The following is a 20695-nucleotide window of genomic DNA, read 5'->3' as shown; positions in this document are numbered from 1 at the left end:
TGTGTGCATGTGCGTGAGCCTGTGAGCGCATCTGCATGCGAGGGCCTGTGTGTGTGTGCCTGCTTGCCAGTGCCCGTGTGCACGCGGGCGCGTGTGCATGTGTGTGCGCACGCTGCCCGGCTCGGCGGCCGCACCTTGAGCAGTCGGAGCACGTCGGGGCTGCGGGCGGGCGGCGCGGGGCGGTCCCTGCGGGCCGGGCCGGGCCGGGCCGGGCTTCCCTCCCCAGCCCCCGCCTCCTCTTAGCAGCCACTCAGCTCGCGGGCAGCGCCGGCCTCCCGCACTCGGCGCCGGCTGGAAGGAGCCGGAGCCGGAGCCGGAGCCGGAGCGGGCGCGCGGGGCTCCTCCATGCGAGCCCGGCTTTGTTGGCGCCGCGCCGCTCCGGGGCAGCGCATCCGCGGGGGCTGATCGCGCCATGGGGGCCGCGCCGCTGCCGCTGCCGCTGCCGCTGCTGCTGCTGGCGCTGGGGCTCGGGCTGGGGCTGGCGCTGGGGGCCGGCGGCTGCCCCGAGCGGGAGCTGGAGCGGCGGGAGGAGGAGGCCAACGTGGTGCTCACGGGCACGGTGGAGGAGATCGTCAACGTGGACCCCGTGCACCACACCTACTCGTGCAAGGTGAGCGCGGCCCGCGCCCGCGCCGCTCGCTGCAAACTTTCTCGGCCGGGTCCTTCCCCGGCCCGGCCCGGCCCCGCCGGGCTTTGTTCGCTCCGTCCAGGCTGCCGGGCAGCGCGGGGCGCCGGCTCCTGCACCGCCCTGCCCGCGCCGCGTGCGAGTGTCTACGTGTGTGTGTGTGTGTATCGGTGTGAATCGGAGTGTGTTAGTCTGAGTGTATGTGAGTGTGAGCAAGTGTGTGTCTGTGTGTGTCGGTGTGAATCTGAGTGTGTGTATCCACACGAGTCTCGGTGTGTGTGGATGTGTCAGCATGAATCTGAGTGTGTTGGTCTGTGTGTGGCTGTGTGAACATGTGTGTGCATGAGTATCCACTGGAGTTTGCATGTGTATGTGCGTGTCAGTGTGAATCTGAGTGTGTTTATGTGTGTGTGTGTGTGCATGAGTATCCGCTGGAGTCTATTCATGTGTGTGTATGTCAGTGTGAATCTGAGTGTGTTAGTCTGTGTGTGTGTGTGTGTGTGTGTGCATGAGTATCCGCTGGAGTCTATTCATGTGTGCGTATGTCAGTGTGAATCTGAGTGTGTTAGTTGTGTGTGTGTGTGTGAGTATCCATGTGAGTCTATGTGCATGTGTGAGTGTGCATTTTAGTGTGAATCTGTTAGCCTGAGTGTGTATGTGAGCAAGTATCAGTCTTCATGTGTGTGTGTATCCATGTGAGTCTATGTGCACGTGTGAGTATGCATGTCAGTGTGAATCTGTTAGCCTGAGTGTGTGTGTGAGCAAGTGAGTATGAATATGAGTCTGCGTGTGTGTGTGAGTATCCATGAGTCTATGTGCATGTGTGAGTATGAATGTCAGTGTGAATCTGTTAGCCTGAGTGTGTGTGAGCAAGTGAGTATGAGTCTGCGCGTGTGTGAGTATCCATGAGTCTATGTGCATGTGTGAGTATGCATGTTAGTGTGAATCTGTGTTAGCCTGAGTGTATGAGTGTGAGCGAGTGTGAGTATGAGTCTGCATGTGTGTTTCTGTGTGTCAGTATCCATGTGAGTCTATGTGCATATGTGAGTATGCATGTCAGTGTGAATCTGTGTTAGCCTGAGTGTGTGTGTGAGCAAGTGAATGTGTGTATGAGTCTGCATGTATGTGTGTGAGTATCCATGTGAATGTGCACGTGTGAGTATTCATGCAAGTGTGTATGTGTGTGTATCTGTGTTAGTCTGTGAAAATGTGAGAGCAAGTGTGTGTGGGTGTGCATGTGTCAGTGTGTGTGTGCAAATCTAAGTGTAACTCTCATAGTGCGCTGACCCCAGGCTGGATTGCTAGGGGTGGGTGGATCCTGTCAGGCCCCAGCAGTTCCCAACACCCCCTTTCCCCTCTCCCAGCCTGTAACAAGTGCACTGACACAGCCATAAACCTGCTCAACATCCCACTGATCCAAAAACAGCAAAAGGGAAGAAGAAAAAAAAATAATTCCCCCCTTCCCTATGATCTTGGTCCCTGGAAAGTGAAGCTGGGAACTCCTCGCTCACTATTTATTTTTGTACGAGCTGCAGCAAAACTTTCAACCCGGACAAGTTTCTTCTCGTGCAGGGACATGTGTTTTTTATTCCCTAAACTGCGGCTGCGGCGTGTAATTATATATTTTTAGACTGCAAGAAAAATGGTTGAGCCCCACATCTGAAGGGATTTCCCTCCCCTTCTCTCCTCCCTTTCATGTAGGAGGCAACTCTCAACTTTCCTTCTGCATGGCTCAGACCCGAGCTGCTGTAGGTGCTGGGGCTGCAGCAGGCTCATCTTCAGGTTTACTTTCAAAGCATCTCCAGTTCCTTGGAGCTGGGCTATTGTTTAACTAGGAATCTTGCCGCTGGCTATGGTGGGGTTTTTTTTAAAGCCAAGAGACAGCAAAGTACTGAACAACCTGAACCGCCATCCCTGCGTGGTTGTCAGCAACTGTGCTGCGAGGCTTAACTCTTTCCGGGAAGGGACTCCTGCTCCCTTTTATTTCCGAGGTTGGGGGACGGGGTTACCAAGATGGGAGAGTAGTTTAAAAGGACGTTTTTATCATGGAAAGTATTGAAGCACCTCATTGGAATTAACTAGTGAAATGGACCTAATGGGGTCTGGCATCCCATCCGCTTGTCACTTGTCTAGGACGGTTTAGGTTGGGCTGATCCTGCCCGGAGCAGAGGGTTGGACTAAATGATGTCCTGGGGGCCCCTTTAGCCCTGCTGCTTTTAGGATTTAACAGTAAAAGGCGAAAGATTTATGCAATCTGAAGAGAAACCAGAAGATTTAACAGTACAGGGATCCAGGCAGTTGGATGTGAAAGGCTAGGAGCAGGGCCTGGAAGGATGGGGTGTGCAAGGAGGAGGGCTCTTATCCCGAGCAATCTCCCAACCTGGCTGGACTGATCTACCAGCCAAAGACCTCCTTCCTACCCAGCCAGTGCTGCTTGCTTCTCATTCACCTGTGCCCTGTTACCCCCACAGAGCTTCACCCCCAATCCCATAAATTACAGGATGTCCAGACCAGTTGAGGGTGACTCTGTCTGTAAAGAGTCTAGGGCATCCTGCACACTGTACGAAAAACCAGACCGTGGTTGGGAACCACTAGGGGCCTGCGGCAAGTGGCAGCATCCACAGTAAACTGGGGTGGGCAGCGCTGGTGATCCAAGTGCCAAGACTTGTTGCTGCCGTAGCAGGATTCCCAGACCCCACTTTTGGCATTCAGGGAGGGTGGGACAGGGAATTGCTATTTTAAGGAACCACTTTCCAAAATGTCCCCCTCCAAATTTACAATTAGCTGCTTTCTAAATCGGGAATAAATTCCAGGTTTTGGCTCCACTGCTTATTAGCAGAACTCTAATGTGAGGAAGAAGCGCTTTATTGGCACTTATTTTGGAGCATCCAGAAGCCCACCTAGTCTGCTGCCCTTGTCTGGAAGGGGTGTGCTACAGGTGACCAGCATCTGTTTAGAAATGAACTGGACAGGATTGGTGGCACTGGGGAGCAGAGTGCTCTCTCGGGCATGGGTTTTAGGTCTAGAAGCCACCATGAAATGCTCTCCTCTCTGCTGGGAAGGAACAAGAGCATGTATGGGAAGAATGAAATGGGGGGGCATGGTCCAGATGTCACTCTGGCCAGGACAGTAGGTGGATACAGTTTGCGCTGAATGTTATGAGTTGTTTAGTTTTGCTGGCATTGGCTATTGATTTGTATCTCAGCACTCGCTAACCCCCCCCCCCCCCCCAGACCGGATGGATCCCATTGTACAACCAAGTGCATTTTCAGCCAGCCCCTAATTTCCGTAAAACAAAATGAAAGTTAGAGAAACCTCAGTCTCGTCTCTTCAGTGGAAAGGCCGGTTTGGCAGCAATGCCAACTCCAGCATTTTTATTGTACTGCAGTCTTGCTGCCCCAGCTCCAGATATCATCTGATGATACCAGAAAGCTCTTGTTTCTTCCGAGTAAGTCTCTTGCCCTCATGGTCACAGAGGAGAGCTTGAAAATGGGATCTGAATGTACCCCAAAGCCAAAAAGCCAGGTGGAACAAGACCAAATATCACTCAGAATTAAGAAAATCTCTCCTGATTTGGGGGGACTTGAGTTGTGACAAGTGCATGCTACTTGGCTTGCATTTTCATCCGGATTTTAAAATTTTTCAGACATGTGAAATGTGCAAGCGATTGCATTGCAGCAGAATTGCTTGATCACACCGGGGTCTTCCAGAATAGGCCTTTTGGAATTGGTCTGCGAAGTGTGGCTGGCCAGACTTGGCTCTAGCTGCCACGCTGCAAACCCTTGTTGGTTTGAATCCCTTGATGTGCACGGATGAAGAAGTGATTTGGCTGGCTAGTGCCCAAGAAAACACCTCCTCGCTTCCTTGCTGTATTATAAATTCTGGTAACTGTTTCTTAAGCCCTGGGGTTACTTCCAAATACCATAGCTACTTAATCCACAATATTTACTTATCTCAGCAGGAAGCTGTAAGGACTAAGTATGTGTTGTGAGTTACCTTAAACACCTCCCCCCAAACCAGTGAACAAGACTGGTACTGGTGGTCTGTAAAGAAGAGGCACACGGATATCCAATATCCATGGAAGATTCTTGTGGTTTCTGTGTTAGTGTATCATTCTTCCCTGGTTAATCTCTAATCCTCAAACATGAAACTCTCGGTATACAAAGATAAACATGTTACAACTGATAGAAGAAACAGAAGTTAATGTTAGATAAACATCCACGAATGACTACTGGCCACAAATTTACTTTTTGAACAGATTAACCATTAAGAAAGAACAGACCCAGGCACAACGCTGACATTAGCACCGAGACCTGCTAATCTTTCCTTTCTCCAGAGGGAAGGATTTTAGATCTAGATCTTCCCTCCACGCTCTGCTCATGGTCACGACCTGGGAGCTAGGATGCTTCCTCTAGAGCCCATGTCTTGGCGTTCTTCTTCCGTCTCCTAATTTCTGGAATTAGTTTTAGTCTCACATCCTAGTCTGACCTGATCTCTGTGTTGAACGGAGCTTGTAGTACAAGCTTAGTAGGGGTCAGGCCCTTTAGGGAAGACACGGGTCCTGGGCTACCACTAGGATTCATTATTGGGATGCAGCAGGGCTTTGCCTGCGGAGGTCTGGATTAGGCTGTGGATGAGTCAAGGGAACGGAGGCAAAGCGCTTTGCTAACGGAGTTGAGAGCCGCCGGTAAATAGTGATCGGGAATGGAGAGCATTGTGGACTCCTGCTCTGGGCTGTCTGAACAGGGATTTGTTTTCAAGGCCCTGCTTCTGCCTGCTCCAGCTCGCTCCCAGAGTAGGAAGCCCCATTCCTGAGCCACTTCCCCTGCCACCCTGGTTCTTTTTGGATCGGGCCACTCCTGGCACTTGCTTGCATGGAAATCTCTCTAATCGCACTTAAGCCTAGGCTGTTCCCATTGGCGGAGCTCATTTTATTTTCCTATTTAAGGGAGGATTTCCATGGTTTTGGGGAAATCTCTCTCTCATTTGCATTTCACTTTAAATACATTCTTGCAAAGCTTCTCTCCAAAAAAAGCTGTCTCCTTTTCCAATCCTCTTCAGTCATAGGGAACCCCATAAAACACTATTTCTCTCCCAATATTCATTGCAAAGAGGCGACTTGCTGGGATGTGAATGTCTCGTTATCTGTACCCTAATTTTTTTTCTCCCCTGCCTTGGTTTTCGGGGATAGCCAGGGAGTTGCCAGAGAAGCCTCCTTAATTGTGTTTGATGAATGGTAGTGAGTTTAAGAGGCTGTCAGGGAACCCCGTTTCAGTCTAATCCCATGCAAGAAGCAAACTGCATCCCGACCCTCCCTTGAGCTGCTGGGTCACCCATGGCCCAGAACTTCCTCCTAAGGTGGCGGGAGGACAGCTGTCCCTTGGGGTGAATGCAAGGATTCCTCGCAGATCAGAAGAGAGGAGCTGCCTTTTACGGTCCTCCTTCTTCACTCTCTGCTCGCTGGCTGATTGCCATTTCTCTTTCTCAAGCGCTCAGAGGGGCAGGGCTGCGTACAGCCCAGCGGTTGGCTTTTGAAGCCGGCTGCTACTAGGACTGCATCAGGCAGAGCAGATTGCTTCGAAGCACTTTCTTTCCCAACCCACCACCTTTCATCGCACGGTGCGACTGCAGCCTCGCAGCAGGTTGGAGGAGGAGGAGGCATAGCTGTGTTTGCTTTCTGTGGCATCAGTTAACATTGGCAGGAGTGGTATTCGATTCCCTGCAAGCTGGGAGAACCTGGAAACCGGGGAAGAGAGAGCTTGGGACTAGAGCATCATTGTGGAAAAGCTTAACCACCTTCATCTATATTCTGTAGCATCTGCTCACCCTCTGTACGCTTGTGGGGTGTCTAGCTTCAAACAGGGGGAGGCGACTGAAGGAGCATCTAGATGTGTACTACAGACTGATGCTCTGCAGAGGAATTCCCCATGTCCATAACAACAGTACAGGATGATTTGTTATTAGGAGCACAGGACTTGATGGACTGGATCGGAGCCCTGCTCTGTCTAGTCGGGTATCCGGTGTCGAAGAGTGGCCAGTGCTGCAGGGAAGGTGTAGGGGAAGACAGGCTAATCCAGCAGTGAAATGTCTGGTTTGACTCTGCTCTATTCATTGGCTCAGGCACTTCAAATAAAATGATTTCAGATCTTTTTCTCCCTCTCTCCTTTGGCTTTCAGCTTCTGCTAGCTGTTGTGTCCCACCCAAACCAAATCTTGGCCCAGGGAGGCAGAGACAGGGCAGCCAATCACTCCTGCCAGAGATTGGGATGCACGGACCGTACTTGCTAGGTCCTTGTCCAGAGCTGGTTGTAAGTTCTCAGTTGCCGTCAGTGTAGGAAGCGGCAGAGATGGCCCTGAGATGCTCCATGAGTACGGAGTGCTCTGACCCTTGAGTAGCAGAGGCTTTCTCCACAGGGGACTATTAAGGTCTATGCTAATGTATTTCCATCAGCAGGGCTTCTCTCCAAACTGCATGGGAGCAGGTACGTGTCCCAGCGTGGAAGTTGTAATTTCCTCTTTCAGGCCTTCTAGTGGCCTGCTCTGTTGCTTAGAGCATGGGACTGTGAAGTATTCCGAATGCCTCAGTTTTTCCATCTGCAAAATGGGTGTGATACCCAAGCTTAAAGAATGTTGAGACTCCTAGGTAAACAGTCTCAGCATGTGTGTGGCTGGGTACAGCTGGGTATAGCCCTCCCCTCTACCCACCACCTCATGGCAGAGGGTGGCTTCCAGCACCTCCTTATCTGCAGGCAGTCCCTCCCCACCTTGCCTTGCTGCAGCGAGTCCTAGCGCTTGCTCCGAGTTCCCAAAGGAAGTAAGGACAGCCACAGAAGGCGGGTGGGTGACTGACCCCTCCGTGGCTGGCGCGGGAGAGAGAACAGGGAGCTGAGAGCTGGATCAGAAATGCCCCCGTGAGCACAGCGAGAAGGCTGGAGGGATCAGGCAGAGGGTGTTTCGAGTCTTGCTAACACCCGTGCGCCTCAATCAACATGCTCGCTAGCAAGCTGCCCTCTTTCCAAGCCAGAAGCCTTGAGCAGCTCTTTTGATGAACTGTTCTTATTATTTGTAAGTTGGGCAGACCCAGCTCCCTGCCTCCTGCCAGCTCCCTCTTCTTCCAGAGCAATTTTCTTTGCAAGACAATAAATAGTTGCAAGGGGATCCCATAACTCACTGGAGAGGGGTCAGGAAACCTGCTTGCAGCGCCCTGGTGCCTGGAAGATCATTGGCATTATGAACTGCCTCTTCCCTTTGCTCCTCTGTACCTGGTTGGGAGCAGTTTCAAACAGGAGGGAGCAGGACATGGGGGGATACATTTGGCTCCTAACTTACAGATCTGCTATGTTCCTTTGGCTTCCTCTCTGGGTTGGGGGGGGATGTGTCAGCAGCTGGCTTCTCTCTGATCCAGAAGAGCCTGTGAAATTTTGCCCTCAAGTTGGGAGAGAAACCTGCTTACTGTGGTCAGACATTGTGTTTTTCTTCGGAGGAGTTGGATGATTGAGGGGAGCTGGGTTTTACTGCCAAATGCTCCAAACATTCTGGCCAGCGCTGCTAGTGCGAGAAGACAGCCCCTAATAATTTACAGGGATGGGTACTGACCAAACAACTGCTTTTCCTAGCTTTAAATAGAACATCATCTTTTCTCTCTCTCTCCCTGACCCAGCATCATCATCTCGTCAGAGCCTCGAAGATTCATTTTTCCCCGGCCTGCAGCTCTCTTCTGCCCATGCTCTCAGGGCTCCTGCTTCACGGCTCCCCTTCCTCTGGAGCACTGAGAGTGCCTCCCCAGCTGGTCAAGGTCCCGGGCTGGGGGTTTTGCTGGCTTTAATGTTTCTTCCAAGTCCATGCAACAAAGTACCGGCTTGTGCAATGGACAAAATCTCCTGCAGAAATTCGCCGGCTGGAGCCTGGCACCTCCATGGCACTGCTTAGGGCCTGACAGTCCTAGAGATTAAGTTAGTTTTCCCTGCATGCATATCTAGTGCACACGGAAGGGCAGAAAGCAGACAGCCATGGATATGGTTTTCCCCAAAGTGTCCAGTCAAGTATATCAGCTTCTGCTGTGAGCTACAATCCCGTTATTAGTCATGGGCACGGCCAGGGCAGAAGTGACTGATGCTGCCGTCTATCACTCTGCCAGCTTCATCTGGCTGCGTACAAAGCTCCTTGCCTGAGCGAGGCTCCCACTGGCAAAGCTAGCCATTGAAATGCTGGAAAGGCATGTTGGGATACAAAGCTCCCAGTGATACTGGGTGAAGCCCAGCCTTTCAGAAACCTGAACTGTAGCCTGATGCAGTAAGTAACCATGAAGCCACAGCTGTCTGAATGGAGCCATCGACAGCCTAACCATCCGGTTTTTGCTGTTGCTGCTGTTGCAGATGCAACTCTCCTAAGTAGCCCAGTTTCTGTCCACTGAAGGGAAAGACACTTCAACTTCTAGTCAGCTGTTTGTGAGCCATAAGTTTGGTGCCAGTCAGGCCTTTTTAACTAGGATCGTATGAGGCTGATTTGCCCTCTGAGAAGTTATAGTCTTATGTGGGTATGGACCAAATGAACAGGGAATTGTTGTTCACCGAGTCCCAGAACACTAGCACTTAGCATGTGATCCGTTTAAAACTAACAAGGGAAAGTCCTTGTTTAGACAAGCTGTATTTAATTTGTGGAATTCATTGCCACAGGAGGTGGTGGAGGCAGACAGCAGAGCCAGGTGCAAAAAAAGAGAGAGAGAGAGAATAAAAAGGACCCGATAAATTCATGGATGATAGAGCTATTAATGGCTATCGACCAGAATGGTTGGAGATGCTTCTTCTGGCATCTCTAACCCAATACATGGTAGATGCCAGGGAAGGTATTGAATAGCTAGATCACTCTAGAGGTACCTGGTTTGATGCTCTCCCTGTATAGCATCCATTTGTGCCACTGTTGGAGACAGGACACGGAGAGAGAGAGACCACCGGTCCGAGTCATTTTGGCACTGGGTATGTTCTTATGGGTTCTGATGCATCCTGCTGTGACAAGAGCAACACATGCATATAACTTTAGATGGCTGTGTTGCATCAGGGAGTGGGAGATGGGATTTCTTTGCCCCTTCCCCCATCCCACCTGTTCCCCTTAGGGTACTACAAAGTCATGTCTGCCCAGGTGGGTTTAACCGTGGCTCAGATGCTGTTGCATGTGGTACAGCTGGTGGGCGTGTAAGGCAAAAAAGCCAGGTGCCACCCTAGAGAAGCTTGCAGCCTAGATAACAGTAACCCCAAAGGGCCTGGCTGCTCCTCTCTCCTCTTCCAAATTAAAGTGCATCTGTCAGGGGTTGGGCTTGATGCCTTTGCTTGCCAGGAGCTTGGATTCTGCCCTGCTTTCACGGTTAGCTCAGGCACTTTGTTACATCTCCCTGGGCATCAACTGCACTCACTCCATCAGTCTGACAGGATTTGGTTCTTCATTTTGGGAACGTGCGACCGGCTACATAGGGAGAGACCCTTTGTGAAACCAAAGTGTTGTGTTGCTGCTTTTTTTTATTTTTTATTAGGCAATAGCATTTGAAGAGATGCTTTTAGAAAGGCCTAAATGCAAAGCTGTACTTGAGAGAGTCTTGCCATCCCTCGGCTGCACCCCAGGCAAGTCCTGACTTCTTCAGACTCCCCATTTGGTGCCTGTCTCCGTCCGGAGTTCTCTAAACATTTACACATCCCGTTTCCTCATATGAGAGGATCCCTTTTTGAGTCACTCTCCTTTTATCTCCTGCTCCCCAGCTTTTTCCTACAAAGGCATTGTCTCTCCACAACCCTCAAGTGTTTTCTGAGAAGTGGTGGCTTATCTGGAGCTATTCTTCTGCCTTTCCTGCTTATTTGTTTTGCTTGCAGCCTCCTGCTAAATGAAACGAGTGTATTGAAACAGCAAATATCCCAGGAACCCACCCACATTGCTCATACTAGACTGCCTTTTTCCATTGCAGATCTTTCCTTAGAAGCGATCCTGAACGTTGTGGCTGAGATTCGGTTCCACGTGTATCAGTCTTAGCGAATGCCATGTGAATGGGTGGGGGGTGCTGGACACTTTGTACTTGTACGGCTCTCTTGGGCCAAGAGAGAGTCGAATTGACTCAAAATCAACCTTGCTGGTCCCCTTTTGCTCAGGGTGGATGTGATCGGGTGCTACAACTAGCAAAGGAGAGAGGGAGATGGGTTTATTTTGGGCAGAGGACAATGCCTGCCTTCAGTCAATCCCACATATGCGTCTTATTGTCTAGTTAACAAAATTAGCTCCCCTGGAGGTTTTCACAAGCCCTGGTTACTCTCCCCCTTGCGGAGCATTTTTGACAGACTTGACAATGATTAACTAGGTCTCAGGCTGCCGGGGAGAAGGGGCGGTGGGCTCTGAGCCTGGCTGGTCGGGTTCTCACACACGGGCCTCCTTTCTCTTCAGGTCAGAGTCTGGAGGTACCTCAAAGGCAAAGATATCGTGACTCATGAAATCCTCTTGGATGGTGGGAACAAAGTGGTGATCGGCGGCTTTGGGGACCCCTTGATCTGCGACAACCAAGTCTCGACAGGGGACACCCGGATTTTCTTTGTCAACCCCGCCCCCCAGTACATGTGGCCGGCGCACAGAAATGAGCTGATGCTGAACTCCAGCCTGATGCGGATTACCCTGCGCAACCTGGAGGAGGTGGAGCACTGCGTGGAAGGTGAGGATGGCGCCTTGCATGTCTGTCTGTCGCTCGGTCTGTCCGCACGGCTCGCCTCTCTTGTGAGAGGCCTAACACTGGCTCTGTGGCCACCTCTTAATCTCAGCCAGGGGTGGGACTGGCCTGAGGGCAAAATTTAGCCTAGCAGCAATAGCCTGATTAGCAGGCACAGTATGAGAGCCACAGCTCTCTGTTACTAGAAGAGAGACTCTCTGACTATTCAAAGGTGGAGGGGGCATGTCTTCCAAATGAGAAGGCATCATCCAGGCAGCGTCTCCTCTTCCTGAAGGAGGACCAGACTTCAGGAGGGATATGGGGACAGGTAGAGGGTCTTGAGACTCTTCTCTAGTCCTGCAGTTGGCATACACCGTGCTACATCCCACTGCCACATGCATCTTCAGAAGATGATGCTCAGGTTCAGGTCCTTCTCATGAAGAGGAGGAGGGACCCGTGTGCTGCATCTCCAGGGCTTGCCTGTGCTGGCTTGGGGAGCGTGGTGGATATTCCTGTGTTTTCCTGGTAAGCCCTTATGCTAGACGAGCACCTACTCTCCTTAATGACTGTAATAACTTGACCTGTAGGTTCCCAGGGGACACGCACTTGGGCTAGGTTTTGCTGTAAGCCTGGGAAGTTTTCCAACTGGAGGCAGCCAGTGTTTGACTATCGGTGAGAGCATGTGTCACTCTTCCAGCCAATCTAGGTACCATTGTCAGGGAAATGAGATACCGCTCCTGCCATGGATGTTACAGGGACCGGCAGAGGGGAAGTACTTGTGGAAGTAGCGGATGTGTGACTTTCAGTGCAATCGTTGGTGTCCAGATGCAGAACTGAGTCTGTCTTTGGCAGCTGGAATGGCAGAGACCCAGCCTTTCTCTCCCCTCTGCTCCCTGGCCCCCATTACCCAAGGACATTGAAAATTCGCTTCTGGAAAATCCTATTTGCTGTGCTCTTCATTCGCTGTGTTAATGAGTATGCTAATGTGGATGGATGGGGAAGTACGTTGAACCAGAGCCTCTCTGATGAGAGCTGGCGGCTACAGATGTTGTCCAAGGAGCAGATGAGTAAACAGGGGAAGGAATGCAGGGATGCTGCAGCAACCAACAAATAAACACATAGCTCGGCTCCTTCCTCTGTCCTGGGTGTATGAGGAAAGGGCATAACCCCTTCCTGCAGCTGCAGGGTGAACAACCAAGTTCCCAGCTCTGGGGGCAGCGGATGTGCTTAGTGCAGCAGAGTGGCTCTCAAGCCCAACGCTGCCATGCTGGAGGTTTTTTGCAGGGGGGTAGTAAGGTGGAGGATAAGACAGTACACTGTGCTATATGTCTTTTGTACTGACCTTTCTGGTAGTACTATACACATCGTGCCTTTTATACAGAGCGCATACTCTCTCTGCTAAAAATCACTATGCTCCTCCATGCTTTTAGAGTCTCAACTGCAGTTTCAAACTCAGCGGACACTTGGGAGAGTCTTCCTTTCTCACCCTTTGCAGTCCTGGTTGGCTTAACCCATTAGGATACACCTGCACTGCAACCATTGCTGGGACTGCATTAAAAGGAGACGCACCTGAGCCAGCTTTAAAGCCAGCTCACCTGGTGCTGCTAGGAGCAGTAGGAGTGGCACCACAGAGCTCAACCCTGGCTGGAAAACCTGGCTTGGGTGATTAGTCTGTAGTAAGGTCTGTGCTAGTGTGGCTGCACTGCTAGTGGGAGCCAAGCCAGATGTTGAAAGCTGGCCCAGGTGTGTCTACGGGAGCTGCAGTCACAGCTGCACAAAGGTCTGTTAAGAGCCTGAGCTCCTAGACAAGTTACTACTGGCCAAACAGGGGTGGGGACTTCCAGGATGTGAGCCTTTTGTGCATGCTTTTACCCTGAGGTGTAAACTAAAAGCTAGATTACCCTGCACTGAAAATGGGGTGAGCTTCCCTAGGCTAGGTTTCGTTTGCTGTGGAGTAAGCACACGCACACAGGCTGCTCGCAGGTTCGTGTCCCCTGGGGTGACTTCTCCGGGTGCCTGTGCTCCTAGTCTCCCCTGCTCCGCCACGAGGGCGTGCAGAGGGAATGTGGAGGATAAATATTTGGCCCTTGGGAAAACATGTGTCATGTTCGGACCGCAGACTTGATCTGTTTTCCCCCACACCCCTTCCCACCTGCTAAGGCCCTGCTCCATGTTGGCTCAGCTCTCTCCCCTCCAAATGGTTGAACCTGCAGAGACACTGGTATTTGGGACCCTTCCTCCTAGTCGCTGCTAACTGTTTGGAAGGGATATTGTGCCTCGGGTCTGTCGGAGCAGAAGGAGATCTCATGTAGGGAGGCAGGTGTGTGGGTCGGGTCTTGCACATTCCTTCGCAGCATCTGCTCTTTCCCATGGTTGGAGGTGGAGCTCTGAAACAGCTGGACCATGGCTCGAACCCAGAGCCTGCCCCTGCAGCTTGGTGCATGATACTCTCCCCAGATGCTGTGGGGAATGAAGGGATGGGGAGCGTGGGAGGCATTTTGCTTCTTTGTGCCAGAAGTCCCGAGCAAGATTTAACGGAGACTCTTTTGTGCTGGCACAGCCCATTCTGCCTGGAGGAGACCGGCAGGACTCAGTTGGGCTGGATCAGTCTGACTTCGAGCTCAGGTCAGGATGCAGTGGTTTCCTCTGAGGCCGGGCCCCAGTTAGCAAGTAGGCTAGGGGGTTGGAAGTGGGTAACTTGAGGCCGAACTGCACCTTAGCGCAGCCAGACCCTGATCTTGATAGCTCGGCCAACAAGCAGCTAGACCTAGACCCCAGCCTGAGCCAAGCTGCTGCAGCACGGGCGTTAAATGTTCTTTCCTGCTCATGTGGCGAGAGCCAAACACCGTCCCACATGAACAGCCCCCTGGCTGAAGACCCATCCCCTGGGCTCGCAGCGCCGGGGCTCGCTCAGCCTCCACTTGCTTCCTCTCGTCTCCTGGAGCCCACCACCACAATGGTATGTGTGGGCTTTTGTTGCCGTGCCAGCTGTGCCCACACATTGTCCTTTCTCTAGCATACATCCAACTCCTTGGTGGCAAAACAATTAAGCCCTTTGTGCGACTCCCAGCCCATAGCTTCCCCCAGCCCTTCAGTATCTGGTGTAAGGCCGCAGCCCCGCAGCAAAAGGCAAAGGCCGATCCTGTTTGACTTGCATGGCCTCCTTCCTCTGCCAAGAGACACTGGCGTCCTGTGTCCAGTTGCTGAGCTGGCCTGGGGGGAGAAGGTCAGGAGACGGGCACTCGTGTGGTCAGCGGGGATCTGTTCTAGCCCAGTACTGGTTTCTCACGTCATTCCCGCAGCGGTGGTGATAGAGCCGTTGTCTCCCATGTAGCCATACCCTGCAAGCGTATGTAGGGATATGCAGCGGGTACCCACATACTCGATATGCGCCAGGCTGTGTGACAGAGCCTCAGTGTACCCATAGTTAGATGTGCTGCATGGACCACACGCTTAGCAGCATTAAAGCTTAAGCCTTTTTTCGCTCACTGTCCCTCCTCAGTTCATACCCAGGTTGGAGCTTTGGGTAATATTAATTACTAAGCTTTTCCTCACATCAGGTAGGAACTGCATCTTTCTTGGACTCCAGCTTTGTGCAAAGTTAATTTGTTAAACAGCTCGTTTCCTTTAACTAACTAAGAGCCTCTTCCCAATAGCTCACAGGGGAGCTGTTTGTTAACTGAGATACAGCCACTGTAAACGTTGCAGGAACTGGGGCTGTGGGGTGGGCCGGAGAGAGTAAAGTAGGACTGGGGGGGAGGGTAGGCAACAGAAAGCATTTCTGTACAGGGTGGGACTGAATTGGACTGAGTCCGTGTGGGGTGCTGGGAAAGAACCAAGCCCGGGTGACCCACAGCAAATTAAAATGTCAATCAAAGAAGTCAAAACTGTCTACACCAAGCTCAGAAGAGCATGATGACTCTTCAGTTTCTCATCTTTGCATTCAGCCAACTCAGTACCACTAGGCACCTTCCCTTTCTTAATGCGCAGGGCCAGGACATTTCCTCCAACTGCATCTGTTCACCGTCCTTCAGCTGGATGACTTGGCTTTCCAATGTGGGGCGAGGAAAAGCAGGCCAGGGCGGGAATATTGGACATGCTGTACAGTGACAAAAGTTTCTAAGCAGGCCTAGGGGTAACTGGTTTGGGGGAAATGACATTTTTGTCCAGAGCTCTGCCTTAAAGCTGAAGTGTTTTTTGGAGCCTGAAAGAGGTTCCTTTTGATGTGTCCAGTAGGCACCCAGTCCGTTTTAGGAATGCCAACAAGGGATCTCTTGAACCCACACAGAGCTGATGCCCATTTTCTGCAGCTTGAGTGGAGTTAGGAGGCTTGGTTAGCAGACTTGCAGCATAGATGAAGTCTTTCACGAGCCTAGAAGACGGCTCGAAGTTGAGCTGTCCGGGAGACCACTCTTGTTTTGCAGCAACTTCTCGGCATTCGGAAATTTGTTTTCATTCCATTGTGGGATGAAAGCAAAAATCCTGTGAACGATTTAGGGAAAGAGACTGATCAAAACCATGTTTTTCATTTAAAAGAAACCTGAGTTTTTCATAGAGGTCCCAAGCTTTCTGGGGCATCCAATAAAGCCTGCCAAGTAGAGCCTTCATCAGAACCAACCCATCTCCACTTGTGTTTGGCCTAGATGAAAACAACCTATTTCTATGAAAATTGATTCAGTCCAAAATGTCCCCATTGGCTCTGTTTTAAACATTTGCACTCTACAGATTAGCATTTCAGAGCCTCGTCTGAGGCTAGGGTGCTGGATCATGGCTTTAAGGAGCTTGGACCTGTGAGCCCGGTGCACGGCAAATGTGGTGAGTGGGTCATTGCATGGGAGGATATTGCCTCCCCAAAAGGGAGCTTATGGCAGATAAGCCAGCTTGTCTGGCTATTCATGCACAGTCTCTACACAATGACTTCTAAGCTGAGTGTGTTTTCTCTTTCCCTTCAAGATATCTGAATGAGCTTTCCTTGGGGAACAGATTGTCTGATAAGCCCAGGGCTTCCCTGCATCTGTTTGTTTGAACTCTGGGGCTGGGCGGGTGGAAGTTGGGCTTTTGGGTGTGTTGGGTTTTCTAAGGGCAAACTCAGCAGAGCTCTCTCAAGCAAGGAGTGAGATTGTATTTCCTATTTTTCCCCCCCTTTCCTTCCTGCAAGTTCAACAGCTGATTACTCCCCAGAAGATCTTTCCCCTCAGAGGTCTCATATTTTGAATTGATCATGGCTGAAGTTTAAAGGAAACCAGTATTTTTGCAGGTGGTCTGCGCAGGGGCTGCATGCTGACTCCACACACATGGCTCAGGGTAGAAGGAACATCCGATTAAAACATCGTGCGGCCCTGGCTAATGAGAATCTAGTTCTGCTATTAAAAATTGCCTCGCTAGTGGCGTGATTTGCATCCATTCTGGTGCCGTTGTCGGAGCTCAGATTGCTCTGCTAGAAATGTGGACCTTGAACCCTCCCGGAGACGAGTTCCCTACATCGGCTCTGCAGGTACGGTACATAATTAAACCTGATGGCACTGGATAGGATAGACACACGCCATTTAACAAAAGGTCCCTGCTGGCTGGCTTTAAACCCCGCCATCACAGAGCCGCTAGCCCAACACCACTGTGAAACTTCTTGCTTCACGCTAAAAATAGATGCTGTTTCACCTCTAATTTTCCAGAGGGCTTAAGAGGAGGGAGCCAGTCTGTGGAGTTTCATTAATCCTTTCCATCAAGGATGGGTCTGCACCAAAATGGCCCTGTCCAAAACCCAGAGAGAGGAAATAGCCCTTAATGGGTGACCACACTGAAGTCGATGGGAATTTTGCCATGTCTTCAGCAGAGACAGGATTTTTGTCCCCGTGACCCTTTCTTTTCTGAGATTTTTCAGTAGTGAGAGGCATGAAACCTTAGTGCTCATCTGTGGCTACCATTAAACTTCCTAGACTGGTTCAAACCAGGAACAGATCCACGTGGAAGTTGCATCTCTGCCCTAGTTCTGGTTCAGGGGTCTCGCAGGACATGAAGACGGCGAAGAGGGGCCCAGTGTCCAGCTGCCTGCTTTGTTTTATGACCGGCTGCCCCGTGTCCATCACTTCTTGGAGAGATCCTTTGCAAAGCTAGCCAGGCTGAGGAGTGCTTTGAGGATGAGATGTATTGAGGAGACCCTCAAGCCTTTTGAGGCCTTTAGAGTGTCGTTCTTCTCTTAGCAGATAGTGGTCCGCAGGCCCCCTCCCCTTTGCTGTGATGCAACATCCCTATGGCACCCGAAGTTGCTTCCCTACATTGCTCACACAGGGAAAGTCATAGGCAAGTCCTGGATGGCTACAAGCATCCTCACTGCAGGGCATTAACACCCACACGCTGGCAAAGGAGAGGCTGTCTGACCTCGGCTGCTGCTAAAGGAGGGGCACCAGGTATCTGCAGCCAGTTAAGGACCAATCTGGGGTCACCTCTTAGAGAACAAACTCCAGGCCCTTGCAAACCTGGTCTCTGGGACGGGGCAGGAAAGGTTTCTGGTTGACTTGAGAGCTGCTCTGTTTGAAGCTGGATTGCTTTGAAAGCATCTCTTCCAGCCGCATTGTGCGCCGCTCTTTTTGTCTTTTCCTGTTCACTTTTATTCCTTCCTCTCTCTTTTTCTCCCGTCTCTCCCTCGCCGTAGGACTGAGGCGTTTTGTTCTTGTAAACCAGCCCGTGCAAAATCTCCTTTTCAGGCCCCTCGCAGCGCTTCTAAGGAGCGCACAGTGGCCTGCTCCGAGCAAGGAAATTGCTGGCATGGGGCTCGCGCTAGGTGCATTCGGGCTGTGGCCATTTCCCATGATCTAGTCTCTTTGCAGTATTTCTCCATCTCTGGAACTATTCCTCTCTTCTAATCCCTCCCTGGCCTTGTATTGTGTGCGGGGGGCATGGAGGAGGGGGCTGAAAGGGCTTGCGTGCATTTTTCTTCCAGGGTTTTCCCCCCACCTCCCCTCTTTCTTGGCTCTGGTTTGGGGGGAAGATAATGAGAACAGCCTCCACACCTCCGCCTTGGGAGGGTGAGAAAGTTAGCCAGCAGCTGGGAAAGGGCAATAAACTATGAGAGAGAGACTTCCACTGTGAAACCCTGGGGGCACCTTCCTGGGTTTTGCTTCTGAGGGCTGGAGATGCAGAGATGAAGCAAGGGCCTCCACCGCTCAGCTGTTTGCCAGGGGGCAGAGGGTGAGAGGGGAAGGAGAACGGGCCTCGTCTATGGGACAAGCCTTTATCCTTTGTCTCCCATGCTGACCATGGATGAGATGCACGCTGGGCTGCTAAATACCAAACCCTGCCCCATAGACTGCCAAAATACCGGTCCTCCAGAGCTCTTTGCTAGCCCGAGGATCTGCCTGTAGACTCAGTTGTACAGTGCAGGACAATGGGCTGAGCCAGGTCTGTAGGTCTGGGGGCCTGTGTGACACTCTTAGATCTACTATTTGCCTACTGCAGTGATTCTCAACCAGGGTGCCAGGGATCAAAGATCCTTTGAAGTGTGCCTGGAGGTGTGAGGAGGTAAGCAGATAAGCCAGGCTCAGGCTTATCTCTGCCTGGATGATCCCCAACCCCTACTGCCCAGTCCCTGTGTAAGGAGGTAAGCCCTGTAATATATAAACTAGCTTTTGAAATGGGGCACCGCTCGATGCACAAAAGTTACGGAGTGGGGCCTCAAGTCCGGAGAGGTTGAGAACCATTGTATGGGGCTGAGTGAGATAAATGGGCTCTGTTCCTCAGTTTAAACCCTTTCTGTTTGATCTTGAGATCACTGAACAGAACGGGCGTCTGTCCCCTAATATTGGCTGGCCCTAGGGAGCGGTTCAGAGTCTGCTACTGCTGCCAGCTAGAGTCCCCCCTTACTGCTGGAGCTGAAAAGGTTTGTGGGTTTAGCACTGAGGGTCCTACTCAGGCCTAGGGGCTCAGCTACACTCCCTCGCTGGGTATAAATGCAAAGCATCCCACGGGCTCATGGCAGTAGCTTGAAGCTTCAAGTTACGTAGCAAATTCCAGAGGAATTTTAATCTTGCGTGGGAGGCCACTGGGCTGGGAAGAGTCTTTCAACCTTTCCTCCCTCCCCCAGTCCCCATCCTCTCCTAAGGGTCTGCAGAGCCCTGCTCACTTCTGCATGGGATCAGCTCCTCCAGGCCATGATCACCCCAGATGCTTCATCAGGCCAGTTGTCATCTCCACCTTCTGACCTACCAAAGCTCCTGCGGACCTGGAGTCACAAGAAGGGGAATCACACAGGTGGTGGTGGATTTTTATCCACAGAGGTTATTTCAAAGCATGATTTCTTTGAGCCCCGCAGAAACCCCATGTCAGGACAGAGCTGCTCTCCCAGGAGATCGGGTGGGTGGCTCTGGAGAGCCACCTTCCAGTTTCCTGCCATGCAGACATCTCTATTTATTTTGGCAACGCTGGCTTAAATTCCCTCCCCACTGCTGTTAATCATTAATCCTTGACCTCTGACAGTCCCAATGCCAATGGATTTAGGAGTCTGGCATCTCTCGGTCTCCTTCTGAGACGAGTTGGCTTTGGAGAATTGCACTTTGCATCAGGAATCCATTAAGCTGATGGTGTCTTGCCTTTGTTATGGTGGGGCATATAGACCCGTGTTTGGAGGTTGTATCAGCTCTTTCTTGTAGTCAGCTCTCTGGTACCCTATGCTCTGAAATAATGGTGAGCCTTGTAATATACTGGCAATGCATACCGCATGTCCCTCTCCTAGCCAGCTCAAGTGGTGACAGTCAGGGCTCTGGATGCTGAAGGCTCAGTTCTTGCAGAAACCAGACTACATCTGGTTTCTGAGTCTGCACAATGGGTGTCGTTACTGCTCTGAATTCCCATCAAGGGCACTGCCAGCCTGTAATTCCCCTGCCACCCTTCCCTGTTGCATCCCCAGCCCTGTCTACCCGGTGTCTGATCTCATAACACAAGAGCATATTTGGCCACTTAGACGTTCGGTGCTTGCAACTGTGAAGTAAAGGTTTTGGCAGGAACACTTGCAAAATGCAGCCAGGCACCCGAGGATATAAATTTAGATTCTTCTAAATGTGTAATAAATTTGCAGCCACGTAGGACTACTCTGCTGTTATTGCACAGTCATTTGCTACTTACTGGCACCTCGGGTCATTTGGGTTGACACACAGGCTCTGGCTGCTTGAATGAAGAGAGACTGTCTAGTGTGCGGGGCAGGGCGGGGCGGGGGGGCTGCGTGACCCTACTGCAGTCTGACCCCACTCTGACGATGGAGCGGTGTGTGGGAAGTCCAGGGCAGCAGAAACGAGGGTTGGGGGTTTTCACTCTTTCTCTTGTTGCTCAGGCCAACTTGTTGGCTTTTCCAGCAATTACAAAGGTAAAGAAGACATTGGTCAGTCATCTGGGAACTGGAGGAGC

At 51.4% G+C, this 20695-nt stretch overlaps 1 protein-coding gene across 5 annotated transcripts in view; it reads left to right on the top strand.

Moving 5' to 3' along the window:
- Nucleotides 1-226: 226 nt before the first annotated feature.
- AGRN (agrin) overlaps nt 227-20695 on the top strand; it is a 172498-nt gene continuing 152029 nt past the window's right edge. For 2 of the 5 annotated variants that reach the window (XM_059716564.1, XM_059716563.1), the window contains exons 1-2: nt 227-610; nt 11047-11308. In XM_059716564.1, the coding sequence (XP_059572547.1) occupies nt 413-610; nt 11047-11308 (460 nt within the window). In that variant the 5' untranslated portion in view covers nt 227-412. The remainder of the gene's footprint in view (nt 611-11046; nt 11309-20695) is intronic. The other 3 variants (XM_059716565.1, XM_019493889.2, XM_019493892.2) reach the window with 3 other exon arrangements.

This window comes from Alligator mississippiensis, chromosome 13 (assembly GCF_030867095.1).
Source record: "Alligator mississippiensis isolate rAllMis1 chromosome 13, rAllMis1, whole genome shotgun sequence".
NCBI classification, from domain to species: Eukaryota; Metazoa; Chordata; order Crocodylia; family Alligatoridae; genus Alligator; species Alligator mississippiensis.
Note: the sequence above shows the minus strand (reverse complement) of the source record. Positions and strands in the feature narration are given on the sequence as shown.